This window comes from Mytilus trossulus, chromosome 2 (genome assembly GCF_036588685.1).
Source record: "Mytilus trossulus isolate FHL-02 chromosome 2, PNRI_Mtr1.1.1.hap1, whole genome shotgun sequence".
Lineage (NCBI taxonomy): Eukaryota > Metazoa > Mollusca > Bivalvia > Mytilida > Mytilidae > Mytilus > Mytilus trossulus.
This window is the reverse complement of record NC_086374.1, coordinates 101,639,447-101,657,498: the sequence shown is the minus strand read 5'-3', so window position 1 is coordinate 101,657,498 and position 18,052 is coordinate 101,639,447. Positions and strand designations below refer to the sequence as shown.

The window sequence follows — 18,052 nt, the reverse complement described above, 5'->3', positions numbered from 1 at the left end:
GCGGGTGTTCAACACTTCATCTAAAGGCAGTGGTGTAACAGTACAACATGCAAACTATCAAATGTTGGAAAATGCTAAACTCATCATTTCGATACAAAGTAGGAAAATCAGAAACAAAAACACTGACCGGACAAGGTATTTATAAATACATCCCTACAACAAAAAGGACACTTTCAAGTACAGATATGAGAGTACTCGCAGTTACTGACAGATAGTCCAAAGCCAATGACAACTAATAAACAAATCATGTATGCTAATGTTTGCACCTGTCCTAAGTCAGGAATCTGATGTACAGTAGTTGTCGTTTGTTTATGTGATTTATACGTGTTTCTCGTTTCTCGTTTTTTTACATAGATTAGACCGTTGGTTTTCCCGTTTGACTGGTTTTACACTAGTAATTTTGGGGCCCTTTATAGCTTGTTGTTCGGTGTGAGCCAAGGCTCCGTGTTGAAGGTCGTACATTGACCTTTATGGTTTACTTTATTTTAAATTTTATTTGGATGGAGATTTGTCTCATTGGCACTCACACCACATCTTTCTATATCTATCTAAGTCTAAAGTATCAATAATTTTACGTCCAACGTTCCAGCATCCAATGAATTGAGTGTAAGACGTCATTAACAAGTCACAGAAATACATGACCTTGATCAATGCTAAAATACTGGTATCATCAGTTTGTAAAACAGTAAATGTCCATTATATGAATATAGCATTGATAAAAAAATCAAGTACATTTAATTTTCATAGTTGACAGTTCAGACTTTTGTTTGAATCCGTTTGATTTACAAAGTAAAATTCGTCCGATCTCTACCAAGATAATTGAATGTAAAGTGGTAATTTTTCTTTAACAAAATTATACTTTCTTCCTTAGTTATTATTTAATTAACAAGGAATGATAAGTAAATGGTAGAGGAGTATAAAATGTTGGATACTATCTACCCGATATACTATATCATTCCAGTTAGGATTATTTTTTTAAAATTTGTTTTTTTAGGGAGAGTGGTGTCAATGTAAGCCAAACAAGTGTCCCATGAAATTGTGTCCTCTAGTTCATCTGTGAAATTTTGTTCATGGGACAGAATTCACATTTGTAGACTATAAATGAACTCATCATAGATACCAGGACTAAATTTAGTAAAAACGCCAGACGCGCGTTTCGTCTACAAAAGACTCATCAGTGACGCTCGAATCCAAAAAAGTTAAAAATGCCAAATAAAGTACGAAGTTGAAGAGCATTGAGAACCAAAATTCCTTAAAGTTTTGCCAAATACAGCTAAGGTAATCTATGCCTGAGGTAGAAAAGTCTTAGTATTTCAATAAATTCCAAAATTTTGTAAACAGTAAATTTATAAATATAACCATATCAATGACAATTCATGTCAGCACAACAAGTGCTGACTACTGGGCTTGTGATACCCTCGGGGAAATAAATCTCCACCAGCAGTGGCATCGACCCAGTGGCTGTAAATAAACTCATCATAGATACCAGGACTAAATTTAGTATATACGCCAGACGCGCGTTTCGTCTACAAAAGACTCATCAGTGACGCTCGAATCCAAAAAAGTTAAAAATTCCAAATAAAGTACGAAGTTGAAGAGCATTGAGAACCAAAATTCCTTAAAGTTTTGCCAAATACAGCTAAGGTAATCTATAATAAAATAGTGTCTCCCTCGGTGAAAAATTGTTCATAGTACTTGCACATAATTTCATGGATGTTTTATATAAATATGTCACAAAGGACAATATTTCATACTATAGCTATTTTTTCTGTTCTCAAAGAAGAGAAATAATTTAGAAATCATTGAAATTTTTTAATCAATTAGTTATTAAATCATAATCAAAATTTAAATAAAGACAACACAGATGTGTCTCGATACTAATATTATTCCTGACATTATTGATCTTGTTAAAAAGGGCGATATCTTTTTGCGCCAAAAAGTACCTCATTTGCGCCAAACTTCAAAGATGTTTAATCAATTCAAAGATTCCTATTGTATATTTAAAAAAAAATGTCAATTTAGTCTTATTATTTTTTGTTTAATAATTCTTTTGGTATTTGACAAGACTTTTATGCAGTATGGACATGATTTAACTATGAAAAAATGTCCAACGAAGGTCACAATAGCATCTTTTGTCAAGGGACACTTTTACATAGAAGTAGACAATATTTTATAATAAAATTATGTGCTGGACCAAATTTCATAGGTCGTATCTGTGAAATTTGGTCCATGGGACATCATTTCATGGGGGACATTATTTAATCCTACATCAACGTATATTTGTTCCGCCTAACGGAAGTTCTAATGGAAACGTTGTTATAAACATTGTCATAATATCTATTCCTGTTCGAACTAATACCATTTATTCCGTTAGGAACATATTCTGTAATATTAATTCCTGTGGAACTAATATTCTATAACATTTATTCCGTTAGGAACATATTCTGTTAAATTAATTCCTGTGGAAATAATATTCCAGAATATATTTTCCTTTGGGAACTTATAATATGAAGGAACTTCTATTCCGTGACAGTGGTTCGACGTGTCGGCCATTCGTTAATGATCGTTAATATATTTCTGTGTTGTGTTTTTTGTTGATTTTGTTTTAAATTTTCTCATGGTTATGTCAGTTTTTAATAAGATTATTGGTTTCGAAATTTGATGGGTCAGCTGCCTCAGTGCAACATACGCCACTGACTGCAGTTTTATTTTATTTGATATAATACAAAAGTTATTTTTAACTGTAAAGGTCAAGAATTAGGACAAGTAGTTTTATCTGGTTAAAAATAAAATGGTGGAATTGCACCTTTAAATTCAGCAAAAGTAAACACAAAAGAGGAGAACAATGAACGTTTGTTATCCACAATTGATATTAGAAGCCACAAAGCGGATTAAACCACACATATGGAAGACGCCTCTTATTTATTCATCTTATTTAAGTGATACTGTTAAAAAGACAAACGTGTACATCAAACTAGGTCAGTGAAAACAAATATATGTATGCAGAACTTTGATTTTCATTCTGTATTTAATGTGCAGTCTCTAAAATTAACCTGTATTCCCGTCAGTATTAATGTAGATTTATGTTGTCTTTTAGACCTGTACATTTCATGATGTGTATTTGCTAATCATTAGTATATATATTTTGTGTATCGTCTACATTACGATATTTACAATGATAAATATACACAAGAAAAATCAACGCTTGCATGCTTTATTACTATCAATATAAATTTTACCTGTTATCAAATAATTGTTGTGACCAAAGGAGTAGGTTCAGTAAGGAGGCCCCTCATGGGGGGGTCCTAGTAATCACATAATCACCATTTTTTTGCCAATATAATCACATAATCATTAAATATTTGCTTATCTTTAGTAATCAAATAATCATAAACTAAAAATACAGTCCTAGGTCATCAAATAATCATGAAATATTTGGCTTAATAATCAAATAATCATTAAAAAAACGGCCAAGTAATCACATAATCAAAAACCCCATGAGGGCCCTCAGTAAGACCCCTTTTTGGCCCCAAAATACATAAGTTTTAGAAAATTGTGAAAAAGTAATCTATTATCTTTATTTTGGAAAGTAAAATGCTTCTGCTACATAAATATGAGCTGTTTTTGATAATACAATGCATAAATATCGCGTTCTAGCATCATTTAGTCATGCTAAATTACTGAAATCTTCAAAATTTTAGCATTTTGGTTAATTTTTAGACGGTTTCCGTCCAAAATGAAATTGGCCGCATTCGTGTTCATTCAAAATATTGAAATGGTTTGACGATAATACAAAACATATGTAAAAGTTGAGGATGAACAAGAATGCGGCCACTTTCATTTTTGACAAAAACCATCTGAAAAGTGACGTTTTTTGGCATATTTGGTAGATTTTTCATATTTAAGCTTGAACCAGAGCGTTTTTAATATCAGTTAAAATCGTTCACATAAACTAATGGAATCAATTGAATTAGACGCTTAAGTGTTTAAAAAGTGTCCAAAAACTTTCGTTAAGTGAACCTGAAATTTGAGGCCAAATTCGGCCCTTACCGGACCTACTCCTTTTAGATAGTGATTGTAAATAAACTTCGCTAGCACCCAACATTCAAAATCTTATTTTATTTTTATTAATAAAGTGTTTCCCTTCTGACATAAAATATCAGAAACAAATAAAGCCGAATTTAATCCTAACGTATTTTAAAACAATAGAAACGTACTCTTGAACTTGAACATGATGGACTGAATGAGAAAGATGTGTTCTCAAAAGTATCTGTGAATGAATTAAATGAAGAATGGAAATAGACAATGTGTCAAAGACACAACAACCCGACCAAAGAACAGAAAACAGCAGAAGGTCACCAATAATTATATGTCTTCAATAATGCAGCATGAAATATCCCCTAGAAACTCCGGCACTCGGAGGCGTCCTTCAGCAGGCCCCTAAACATTTATACTAGTTCAGTGAGAATGGACGTCATGCTAAACTCCGAATTATACACAAGAAACTAAAATTAAAAATCATACAAGACTAACAAAGGCAATAGGCTCCTGACAGGCGCAAACAAACGCGGCGGGATTAAACATGTTTTTTTGAAATCTCAACCCTCCCTCTATACCTCTAGCTAATGTATGAAAGTAAACGCATAACAATAAGAACAGTAAAAAAACAGTTCAAGAGGAGTCCGAGTCCGATGTCAAACGAGGTAACAAAAAAAAAATAAACAAAATGACAATACATGTAATACATAAATTATAACAACAGACTAGTAGCAGTCTATATGAAACATATAATATGTTAAAAAGATCCGATCTAATATTGTCCTTAGCTTGTAGAATCTTATTTCCAAATGAAAAATCAATTTGGAATATTATTGTTCGATCTACCATGACCATAGTCATGATAGTGTTGATTCGAGATCCCTGATACAGTCTCCCTAAGTTTTTACACACGGCGCTATCATAGGTTTGGTTGATAAATGCTAGGTGACGCATAAACTGCACCAACTGTTATTCATCCGTATACATATATTCTCGTTTTATATATTCTATTCTCGTTGACGCATGCACATCAGCAACTGTTGAAATGTTTGTTATTGTCTTTTAGAAAGCGAACAGCTGACTGGTTCATTCAAGGTTCGTGGCGCATTTAACAAACTTTTACAACTTTTGGAGACTAATCCTGAGATAAGAAAGACCGGAGTATATACTGCATCATCTGGAAATCATGGTTTAGCATGTGTAAGTTTTTAAGCAATTTAATAAACATGAAATTAGAACTGAAAGTAAGTCTAAAGTAAATGTTATAAAAACAATACATTTTAAAATCCCCAAGCTAAACACGCACGTATACTCTGCAGAAAGAAAATAAACCGCATAAAAAGTCGAATTCATTTTAAATTTAAAGTTAACAATAAGTAACTGAATGTTCGACAAATCAATGCTTTAGCAATGAGTTTAATATTCAAGGGGTATTTGTAATTTGAAATACAGAACGTCGATACGAGCAATTTTGAATCTGTGTTTTCAAGACCTGAAAAATAAAGGTTACAGTTATCGTGAAGAAAAACTGTTTGTGTGTTCCAAAAGGAAACTTGTAGTAGTTAAATTATCTATAAAAGAATACATTGAATATAAATATCTATGGCGTTTAAACAAGCTAATGCCAAATGCTACTGTGCAATACCGTTAAATCAGGACTGTTGTACACTATGTTCAATGTCATCGTCCTGTAATACAATTAACGATTCCAAAGTATGTCACCCGACAATTCATCGGTCATTGACCAATTTCATTCTTTTGGCAGAGATAAAATCAAACTGTATATCTCAAGATAGCCTTACAATCGAAGTAAAAAAACTCAGCTGGATACAGAACCCCAAGAACGGAATCCATTTGTTCCGTCGACGTAATCGAACAGATGGTGATACAGCCACCGTTGCCGGAATGCCCGGTTTGTGTAATTTCCGCCGTGTTACTTTTTGTTTTAAATTATGTCTTGGTATCATCTACAAATAAACGTTCTCTCTTTATATGGAAAAATGCATCCTAAAAGTTTAGAGAACTTATAATCTCTTCGTATCATATTTCAGTTACAAGCGTCAAAGGTTTTAGACGTTCCTCTGACTATATATTGTCAAGAAGGGGTTGATCCTGGCAAGAAGGATTTTCTATTACACGAAGGAGCCAGATTGGTCTTGCATGGTCATGATTGTGTAGAAGCAGAACTCAAGGCAAGGTCAGATGCTGAGGTAACTTAAATAAATATCTTTCATTAAATTCAAAAGACGTAAAATGTTTTAATTTTTTTTTCTTCATTTTTTAGAACACTTGTTTCCACAGATAAAGTAAACACCTACCAAACATATACTCTATGGTCCTTATGCATATTGAAATGTATACATATTTGTATACTTGAAGAGAAATGGAAAATATATTTTGACACGAACGCTATTATAAGACCTAAATGTACACAAAAGATGGAGAACAACAATTAAAGATCAGTTCCTTACTTTATTGTACAGAATATAGTTATAAAAAGATGTGGTATGAGTGTCGATGTGACAACTTTCTCATCCAAGTTACAATTTGTAAAAGTAAACCACTATAGGTCAAAGTACAGTCTGTAACACGACGCCTTCGCTAACGCCGAATAACAAGCTATAACGGTCCCCAAAAATGATTAATGTAAAACCATTGAAACGGGAAAACCGAAATGTCTTTTTTATATACCATTTTCTACATTTTGAAAATGCCTGTACCAAGTCACGAATATGGCAGTTCTTGTCAATTCATTTTTGATGCGTTTTGATATGTGATTATGGACTTTCCAAATTGATTTTCCTCTGAGTTCAGTATTTTTTGTGATTTTACGTTTTTGCTGTGCATGTACTGTTTTTGTGTCATGGATGGATATCATATATTTCTTTATTTTTCTATCATATAAAAGATATTTATACTACATCTTCTTGTTTATTTATAACATATTGTATAGCCATGTGATTTACTTTGGTATTGTTCCGTTTGTTTTGTCTAGTTAAAATTTAGCCAACATGTGCTTTTTATGTCTTTTCCGTTAAGGAATATCCGTTTCCTTATGTGTCTCATAACGTTTCTGCACTCGTATTATAATAATAAAGATATATTGTGATAGTAAATAATGTTTCTCGCTGCAGAAATATATATCTTAGTCAGCAAAGAATAAACACATATAGCATTTACTGTCTTTGTTGCGTCATATCTAACATATATTTCTAGAATACTTTCATCGGGTACAATGACGAACGACAGTAAATGATGTCAACATTGTCTGAAGGAGTACATTTTTGTAGCAATCTTAGTTTTATCCTTCCTTTTTCATAATTTATAAATTGAAAAAATCATTTCAAATGCGTAAGTATTGACATCTAAATGAATTAGATATAGATTGACTTTTTTTAAATTCAATACAGACTCATGGTACAACTTACGTATCTCCGTACAATGACCCTACAGTAGTAGCAGGGCAAGGAAGTATAAGGTAAGTATCAACATAATTATCGTCAGTGCTTTTGTTTGTGACTCTGATTTGAGTGTAGGTTCACATTACTATAAGACGGGTCACGGTACTTTTCTATCCCAAATTCATGTATTTGGTTTTAATGTTATATTTGTTATTCTCGTCGGATTTTGTCTAATGCATAGTCCGTTTCTGTGTGTGCTACATTTTGATGTTGTGTCGTTGTTGTTATATATAACATCTCCATGCTTTATATATCATGTACTGTAGTACGACGCTAGATCAAAACTGACGTGGAAAGGTAACACCCGTCCACAGAAAGCTTCATTTTTATGAAGCCCAGGTGGTCGTGTGGTCTAGTGGGACAGCTACAGTGCAGGCGATTTGGTGTCACGATATCTCAGTAGCATGGGTTCGAATCCCGGCGAGGGAGGAACAAAACATTTGCGAAAGCAAATTTACAGATCTTACATTGTTTTGATGTTCAGTAGTTGGCGTTTGTTGATGTGGTTCATATTTTTTACGTTTTTACATAGATAAACCTGTTGGTTTGACCGTTTGAATGGTTTTACATTTGTTACATTTTGTTACATTTGTTATTCTCGTGGTGTTTTGTCTGATGATTGGTCTGTTTCTGTGTGTGTTGCGTTTCGGTGTTGTGTCGTTGTTCTCCTCTTATATTTAATGCTTTTCCCTCAGTTTAAGTTTGTTACCCAAATTTTGTTTTTTGTCCATAGATTTACGAGTTTTGAACAGCGGTATACTACTTTTGCCTTTATTTGTTGCAAACATCAAAGTATAATAAAGGCATTTTGTTTACGTATATAGATGTTTGACACAGATCAGTGTCGTGAACTTAATTTATTTTCGAGTTGCTTCTCTTTTGAAATAGCCATATGTAACGAAAAATGAAATATCACAATTTGTTCGTTTAAAAATATTTTAAAGTTAAAACAGCTTATGTTTAGATACACAAAGATGTGGTAACAGTGCTGATAAGACAACTATCCATCCATTTCACAATTTGTAAAAGTAAACCATTATAAATTAAAGTACGGTCTTTAACACGGAGCCTTTGTTCACACCGAACAGCAAGCAATAAACGGCACAAAAATGACTAGTGTAAATAAAGGCAACAGTAGTATACCGCTGTTCAAAACTCATAAATCCATGGACAAAAAACAAAATCGGGGTAACAAACCAAAACCGAGCGAAACGCATTAAATATAAGAGGAGAACAACGACACAACACCGAAACGCAACACACACAGAAACAGACCAATCATCAGACAAAACACCACGAGAATAACAAATGTAACAAAATGTAACAAATGTAAAACCATTCAAACGGTCAAACCAACAGGTTTATCTATGTAAAAACGTAAAAAATATGAACCACATCAACAAACGCCAACTACTGAACATCAAAACAATGTAAGATCTGTAAATTTGCTTTCGCAAATGTTTTGTTCCTCCCTCGCCGGGATTCGAACCCATGCTACTGAGATATCGTGACACCAAATCGCCTGCACTGTAGCTGTCCCACTAGACCACACGACCACCTGGGCTTCATAAAAATGAAGCTTTCTGTGGACGGGTGTTACCTTTCCACGTCAGTTTTGATCTAGCGTCGTACTACAGTACATGATATATAAAGCATGGAGATGTTATATATATATATGTCAATAGCTAGTTTATTTGATTAACTGTCCAACTAAATATACATTTAATGTAACCATTCTAAATGTGTTTATTAGTACATTAAAGTTTAATCCTTTACATTATTTCAGCGTAGAAATTTTCGAACAGCTGCCTGAGGTTGACGCCGTTTTAGTTCCAGTCGGAGGAGGTGGGCTGATTGCTGGAATAGCCAGATATATAAAACAAGTTAAACCCTCTACGAAAGTAAGTCAGTTTACACAGTTGAAAAAATCCAATGTTAAAGTATTACGTGGATGACCAATAACAGTCAACCAAATTCAACTTTGTACGAAAGTATTCGAATGATATAACTATGAACTTAAGTAATAAGACTGACACAATGAGGAGGAGTTTTTCTGCTAATTTAGACGTAACTTTTACAGCCTTTGATAACCAAAGGAGTAGGTTCGGTAAGACCCCTTTTTGGCCTGAAAATATATCAGTTTTACCACATTTTTATAATGTAAACTTTTAGACATGTATTGGAAAGTAGAAACTTATAACTACATAAATATGAGTTGTTTTTAATAATACTATGCACATATATTGGGTACTTGCATCATTAAGTCATGCTAAATTACTGAAATCTTCACAATGCTAGCATTTGTGTTAAATATTAGACGGTTTTCGTCTTGAATGGAAGTGGCCGCATTCGTATTCATACTTGATATTTAAAAGTAAGCTGTATTTGATGATAATAATAACATAGGCAAAGGTTGAGGGTGAACACTGATGCGAATACTTTCATTTTTGACAAAAGCTGTCTGAAAAGTGACGTAGTATGGCATATTTGATAGATTTTTCATATTTAAGCTTGAATATGAGCGCCTTAAATGACTTCATAAGTTCAAATCTTTCGCAAAAAATATAAAAGTGCTTAAAATTTTACACTATCTTTCAATCAGATGAACCTGAAATTTGACTTACTGGTCCTACTCCTTCACCAAATATTCTCTTCCGTACCTTATACACTTCGTCTCCTTTAACATGCCTTTATTTCACAGAATCGTCGACAAATTGCACGAGGCGAACCCACAAATTATCACTCTTCGCCATAGTGGTTTAATATATATTTTTAAACATAGTTTGTAATTTATATGTGAAATGCATACAGTTATCGTATCGGCAATATAAGTCTATAACAGTCTAAAGTATTGATATTGTATGAAACTTAACTACAATTTACATATTGTTTTACTTTCATAAGATTGACAGAATATAGGTTTACATAATGAGCTCAACGCAAATTATAATGGTATATGTTTAGAGTTAGATTACTCAGCACATTTTCGGGAAGACTATATATTATCACGTTACGTTTGTTTAAACTACTTATTTAGTGATGATTATGTAGATTTTTCCGGTCTGAACAAGATCACTGTGTTTCTGAAACTTTATCTAAATTATTTGAAACATTTAATTTTAATTAACCGTGTTGGAATACGTAAAAACAAAATTAAATGTATCAACATATTTTGATAAAGTTTCAGGAACACAGTGATCTTGTTCAGACCGGAAAAATCTACATAATCATCACTAAATAAGTAGTTTAAACCAACGTGATAATATCTCGTCTTCCCAAAAATGTGCTGAGTAATTCTAAATCCAAACATATACCATTATAACTTGCGTTAAGCTCATTATGTAAACCTATATTCTGTCAATTTTATGAAAGTAAAACAATATGTAAATTGTAAATAAGTTTCATACAATATTATTACTTTAGACTGTTATAGACTTATATTGCCGATACGATAACTGTATGCATTTCACGTATAAATTACATATTATGTTTAAAAAAAATATATATTAAACCACAATGGCGGTTTTCGGTTTATCGAAAGAGTGAGAATTTGAGGGTTCGCCTCGTGCAATTTTTCGATGATTCTGTGAAATAAAGGCATGTTAAAGGAGACAAAGTGTATTCGGTATGGAAGTGACTACTTGTTAAATTTGGCTACCAAAGACTGTGTAACTGTTACTTTCCTAAAAAGCAGAGACAACTCCAGCACACGTGTCAGTCTTATAACTTTTCTTATAAAAGTTTATTTGTTTCATATTAAATGCGTTTGTCTTCAACATTAAACTACATAGCGCAGCACACATAAGTTCACTCATGTTACCTCAATATATATGTTATCGTCAGTTAAAACGATTACAATAAAAGTTGTTTTCTAATAGATTCAAAATGTAGTCACTTCATTTATCCAGAGACTTCTGCATATCGCAACCAGATATCTTGTGTATGTTTGGTAGGTTTTGATTTTAATTCTAGGTGTATGGTTGTCAGCCGAAAAATTCAAAGGTAATGTTCGAGTCCGTGAAAGCCAACAAAGTAATATTTGAGGAATCTTTTCCAACATTATCAGACGCTACAGCGGGCGGATTAGAAGAATCGACGGTGAGTTGAGAAATTACATTCAAAAATTAGAATGAAAAAATCACTGATAAAACAGAAATCGTATGAGCGGTCTGGTTAAGGAATTTAATATCAAGATGCATAGATAGCGGGGTCGAATCTGAACTGAAGGACGTTCACATACATTGAGAGGTTGATAATTGTTCAAAATAAAAGTTCACAAAAGTCATTTCGAATCTTGCTAATACTTTCTATTCCTATGGGGAAAGGAGTTAAAAAAACATGTTTCGAATAATTTCAAATATTACGAACAGTAAATTAGCATATATGTTTACAACCACGTCATTAGGACTCAGCTGGTTGCAGTTGTCGAATTGGAAATTATACCACACCCTCGCGCCGAATTGGAAATCATACCACACCCTCGCGCCTTTATATTTTGAAATGGTTTATTCCTTGAATGCCAACATCCTTTGATCTACCTACAATTTACCTGTAAAATTATGTTGGCATTCGAGAAATAGGTACAAGAAGTTATCACAACAAAAGTGCATGCTTTTTAAAACAATCATTCTAATTAAACAGAAAAGTATATTCCAGGTAGCTAAATCATATTCCTGTTTGTGAGGTTGTTGAAAATTCATTTTTTTTGGTGTTACTGCTTGAACCAATATGTTCTTCTCTAAAAAATAAAACTTTGAAATTGTTGCATCACTAAGTCTTTGGACTTGGATGCTTTTCAATATTTCTATAGTTTTGTGTGCCGTAATATCCTCCTATTTTACTTGATGGAATTTCTCGAAACTTTGTATAATCTGATACTTTCTTCATAGCATAAACAGAAGAACAAATTGAATAATATGTTACTTGTTTGCAGACAGAGAACACAAAAAACAATACATATAACATAAGTCAACATATAAGCAGATTGACAAAAGCACTAACTAAAAATCTTCATATGTCTTGGAACATTGTTGGATATTTTTTGCAAGCAATTTTCATTAAACAGTCTAATACAAGTGTAAAATTTAATTAATTATACAATTAAAAAGTTAATATAGTATATTTACAAATAAAATATTCAATTTGATATGGATTTAGTTAAATCTATATATATATATCCTTTTTTTAGTTTAAAACAATTGTATTTAACTAGAATTTCTTTAATTTTTTTTAAATAAGTCTTATAAACATTTCCATTCCCAAAATATTTATTTTTAATAAAAAGTAATAAAATATAAAAAAAATCTTTATTTCTTTAGAATTTGTGATCATTTGAACCCCAAAATCTACTATATTTTCTTATCAAAAAGTGATAAAATGTTGCAATTTTATCAAGTACTCTAATTAATTTTTACATTTAAATACTCTTAAAATCATTTCAATAGGTATAAAAACACCTATTGTTCTTATAAACACATCTATAGAAATATTTTTGTTGGCATTCAAGGAATAGGTAATATATAAAATGTTGGCATTCGAGGAAGACACCTTTGAAATTAATCAAGAAGATACACGATACAGTGCAAACTGCACTGATCTCAATCAACAGTATAGCATTATTACACAAGTCTAAAGTTATGACCTGTTTATATTTTGTATTTATGACAATATACATACCAAGTCGGTTATATCATGATCGTGCAGTAACTGAAATAAATTTCCTCGGATTAAGTATACCTTTTTAGATATTATTAAACCTCAAATTGTCAAATCGTTTTACGGAACAACGACATCAAAATCAAACAAACCAACGCCAACCAACGAAACAACACTTAAAAAACAACCAACAATTAAAATGAACACGAACCAACATTTGTCTTTTATAATCGTTCTTTCTTTTTTTGTCTTAAACGTACAATATATTTCGTTATTAGAATTAAGAACCTGTCATTGACCTTGAGTATTTTACGCAAACCATTATTTAAACTTTTTTTTGCCGTAGGTAACATTTGAGTTATGTCGAGATTTTGTAGATGAATGGATAATGGTTGAAGAAGATGATATAGCTAAAGCTATGATGCTTATGGTAGAAAAACACCACAAGGTATACACTAAAAAAAGGGAAAAAAATCTTTTTAAAATATTATTTAGGATCACTTTTGTGATTGTGCCTTCGTGCCCTTTTGTGTTGAAGGTAGATAACCAAACATTTGAATTTATTTAATCACGATGATCTGACACCTCAAAAACTGTCATTCTTATAATTCTTCAGAGATTTCATACATAAAAAACAACAAGTTAAAACAATTGCAAACACGATGCAGAGACGAAAATACGGATGCAATTGTATATTTTAAATAAGGTGTAGGTTCATATCTATATATAGCTAGTACCTCCAAAAACCATGCGTTAAAGACCAATGTTTAACCGTGACAGTCCTTTTAATTTACTAAAAAGAAAAAAATTGATTTGAGAGAATTGCAGAATAATACTACTTTAGGGATTTTAGAAGCCAGAAAATCTACAAATATCTTTTTATTTTGTGAGTAAAATGTATGTATGGTTAGTTAAATGAGGAGACAATACCAATCTTCAAATACATTTGTGTGGATTATTTTAACTCTTAGGTCCGAGAACACAATTAATTCGTAGTGCATTTCTTTTAGAACATAAATGAAAATAAAAAAAATCCCACCTGCGCTTTCTCAAAGAAACTTTTACAGTGTGTTGTACTACTTTTGGGACAAATTATATCAAAATTATAGAAAACTTCATCGCCTCTAACTCAAAATATGGACAATTTTATGTTTAGGGCGTCTTGAAATCTTTTGACAGCTTCCGAAGTGCTCATTTTCAACCTTTTTCAGCTGGAACAAATCACTACTTTCCTTTAAAATTCTGGACCCAAATTTTTTTACAGTGTAATTTTATCCCCCTACTTGCAATTTGAGGCATTAAACATGGAGAAATAAATTTGGAAGAGGTATAAAAATTAATGGCAAGTAACCCACTGTCAACACTAGGGACTATATTTGTGAACAACGAAAAAACAACGAAAATCAAGGGACGAACAACGAAAAAACAACGAAAATCAAGGGACGACAATGGTGGTCTCGGACCAGTATAAGACTTACTTATAGTGGATAGTGTACCGTCAGTGTACTTCAATTTATGTTTAATATATATGTATAATGTAAAAGTTTATATATGTCACTATCTTACATTTCCGTTTGCTTGATTAAAATGTGATCTGTCAATGAAGAAATTAACCAGAAATCGTGTTATAGCCCTATGAGAAATGCATTACATGTTACACATAAGTAGTACATTTACAATAGAGACCTAATTTGCAGTTATATTACATGTGCAAATGTATTGTTCAGAATCAACTGTACTATTAAATTGCACACTGAGGTATGGCAGCCTTTTTATGATCTTTGGGATCGTTGGACGTCACAGATTATTAGTAGACAAATCAAACATCATATGATAACTTATTACGTTATACTTGGTTGGCTTTATAAATATTTTGATATGAGTGTCACTGATGAGTCTTATGTAGACGAAACGCGCGTCTGGCGCACTAATTTATAATCCTGGTACTTTTGATAACTATTATTCATTTTACTTCACAAATTTAATAAACACTAGAACACACCCGCGAAATCGCGGGCATTCAGAGCGTATTTGAAAGGATGTAAAGTGTTGTAGGAAGAATTTAGTAAAAGATTTAATGACTTAGGAATTTCAGGAAAAGTATCAAAAGTCAAAGGTACTTGGGGACCCTCCTCCTTTATTTCCAAAATTCCCATTTTTTTTCAATTAATTATATTATGAACATACATTTAGTGTACATGTATTATGAACATTCCAGTCAGGAGCCTGTAATTCAGTGGTTCAGTGATATTTGTTTTTCGCTCTTTTTTTGTACATAAATGATCATAAATAAGGCTGTTAGTTTTCTCATTTGAATTGTTTTACATTGTCATTTCGGGGCCTTTTACATCAGACTATGCAGTATCGGCTTTTGCGTATTGTTGAAGGCCGTAAGGTGACCTTTAAATGTTAATTTCGGTGTCATTTTGGTCTCTTGTGGAGGGCTGTCTCATTGGCATTCATACCACATCTTTTTTTTTTTAAATTTAGTGACTTGAGAATTTCAGAAAAGGTATCAAAAGTCATAGGTAATTTGGGACAGGATAATTGTTTTCTAGCATGCTCCTCCGTTTTCCACAAAAATATCCTTTTTTTTTTGGTGTGTTCTCTATTAATTTTAGCGCTTATCTGTATATTATGAACATTCATTAAAGGGGGGTCGTGGCAGAGGCGGATTTAGGGGACCCGCCCCCCCCCCCCCTTTCTGGAAAATAATTGGTTGCTTATATAGGGAATCACTGAAGCATGACCGGAGCGGGCCTCTCTTAGGCAGTCAACGGGCCCCTGCGTATAAAAATTTCTGGATCCGCCAATGCGGAGGGGCCCTGATCCCAATACCCACGTCAAAAAGAAATTCCGGATCCCGAAATTGTCCTGAAATTTCGAACTTAAAAACACCCGTTCCAGACGTCCCGAAATTGTATTTTCTTTTTACAGTCAATTCTCAGTTTAATAATTGATCCACAGCGGTCATTGATATATTATTCAGACCCTCTCTATTAAATAAACCACGTGACTGCCGTGGATAGTAAACTTGAAAATGATATCAGACAGAAAATACACTTTGTATTTGTGTCAAAGAAAAAAGAAAAATGCAAACCGGAGGTTTAATCTGACTTAAATTTCGTCCAATGAAGGATATAAGACAGAAAATACATATTCGTATTCGTAGTATTTAATTAATGTATGTTCAAAGTATACAGAAAAACGCAAACTGGAAGTCTAATCTGACTTAAAATTTCGCCCAATGACGGAAACATATCCGGACGTCTTTTTTCTCGTTTTTCACCCAAAATAACTCAATCTGAATAATCATATGAACGGATGACAAATGCGATTATGCACTGCACCCATAGGACACAGAGGCATCATGATTAATTTATTGTGGAAAGAAGAGAAGCGACACCCAAAATGAGATCTTCTCGTTTCATAGTATAGATACTAACCAATGTACCAATGAACGTTTTATTTACATCAAACCAAACTTTTAATTACATACTTTCACTGCCACACAATTCAAAATACAAACGTCAGAGCTATCTCGGACTATGTAAAAGAACTCTGCAAATGTAATAAATCGCATATCAGTAGACATATTAACTAACATTTACAATCATTCACAGCATGTGTGATAGTAAGTGACTATAACATCAGTTGAACAGAGTACATTTTTCAACGAATAAATGCAAAACAAACAATGTAATGGGAGGCATATGCGAATCCATGTCCCCACCCCCTTTTTTCAAAGGAAAGCATTGGTTTATTATATAGGGAATTACTGAAGCATGATTGGAACGGGCCCCTCTGATATATGACAGTCAGTGCCCCTTATAAAAGTTTCTGGATCCGCCAAGGGGGGTAATTCACTTGCTGTGGATTTTGTCTTGTCATAGCTCTTTATAGCTGACAACGGCATGGATCTGGATAACTTTAAAAAGTACGATAATATTCAGCCGAATACAGGCACGTCATGTTTACTTTGTTTGATAGTTGGCCCATTCGCCGTTTAAGAATCTAATGCATTCTGGGAAATATTTTCAAAACGTTATTAACAATTGAATTCAACCAATGACATAACGTTATTTTTATTGTGGTGTACGAATAATGAGATTACCCATAGTTCTTTGGATTCTGAAAAGGCGAATAGGAAATCATACGTATCTCATTAGTTATAAAAAAAATCTTATTTTACATTCGAAACATGTCATTTTTATTCAGATTGTGGAAGGTGCGGCAGGAGTATCCATCGGAGCTTATATGACAAATATGGAAAAGTTTTCTGGACAAAATGTTGTCATCATTTCATGTGGGGGGAATTTAAGTCTTTCCATCTTGAATGATATTGTATCTAAATATAAAAGTAAATAAAAGATTAGATTTTATTCGTGTTTTTTTTTTTTAATGTAATTGTATTCAGTAACAAGTATAAGGTTATTTTCATCAAATGTATAAAGCTAAACTATTAGCTGAAGCTGTAATGTGTAAATCTAGTTTTATCATGAATTAGTTTGATTTGCATGCAGAGATTAAGGTGGTACCTAACACTACAGGGAGATAACTCTATAAAATCAGCTAAGCGTTTTAATTACGTTATATTGTTAATGGAATATTAAGCTTCTCAATGATCAAAATTAGTGTTTGTTAAACTGCTATATAACCAGTGTAATTTTTCTGATAAAACGGTTGGTTCAAATTTTTTAGTCAAGGTGTTGGGTACCACCTTAAACGTTTATAATTGTACCCCATATAAGGGTTCTTAAAAATGTGCATATGAGCTTATGGACCTGGAACCATTTAAACCTTTTTTGTTTTCATTTTTGTTAATTTCTTCAAGATATGTAAGAACGAAAGAATTGCCTACATTTATTGCAGAAAGACAAAAAAAAAAAGCAAAAGGA

The 18,052-nt window shown here is 32.6% G+C and overlaps 1 protein-coding gene across 1 annotated transcript; it reads left to right on the top strand.

The window, feature by feature from the left end:
- Positions 1–2,758: 2,758 nt before the first annotated feature.
- On the top strand, positions 2,759–17,536 carry LOC134708554 (L-threonine ammonia-lyase-like). Its single transcript, XM_063569194.1, has 8 exons — positions 2,759–2,978; positions 5,105–5,238; positions 6,090–6,248; positions 7,449–7,516; positions 9,286–9,400; positions 11,472–11,597; positions 13,501–13,602; positions 17,373–17,536. The coding sequence occupies exons 1-8, from the start codon at positions 2,846–2,848 to the stop codon at positions 17,520–17,522; spliced, it is 987 nt and encodes a 328-aa protein (XP_063425264.1). The 5' UTR covers positions 2,759–2,845; the 3' UTR covers positions 17,523–17,536.
- Positions 17,537–18,052: the final 516 nt, after the last annotated feature.

Coding starts and splice junctions, on each gene's coding strand:
- LOC134708554 (XM_063569194.1), top strand. CDS start 2,846: ATGAACGTTTGTTATCCACAATTGATATTAGAAGCCACAAAGCGGATT. Junction 9,401..11,471: donor AAGTTAAACCCTCTACGAAA/GTAAGTCAGTTT, acceptor TTTTAATTCTAG/GTGTATGGTTGTCAGCCGAA. Junction 13,603..17,372: donor TGGTAGAAAAACACCACAAG/GTATACACTAAA, acceptor ATTTTTATTCAG/ATTGTGGAAGGTGCGGCAGG.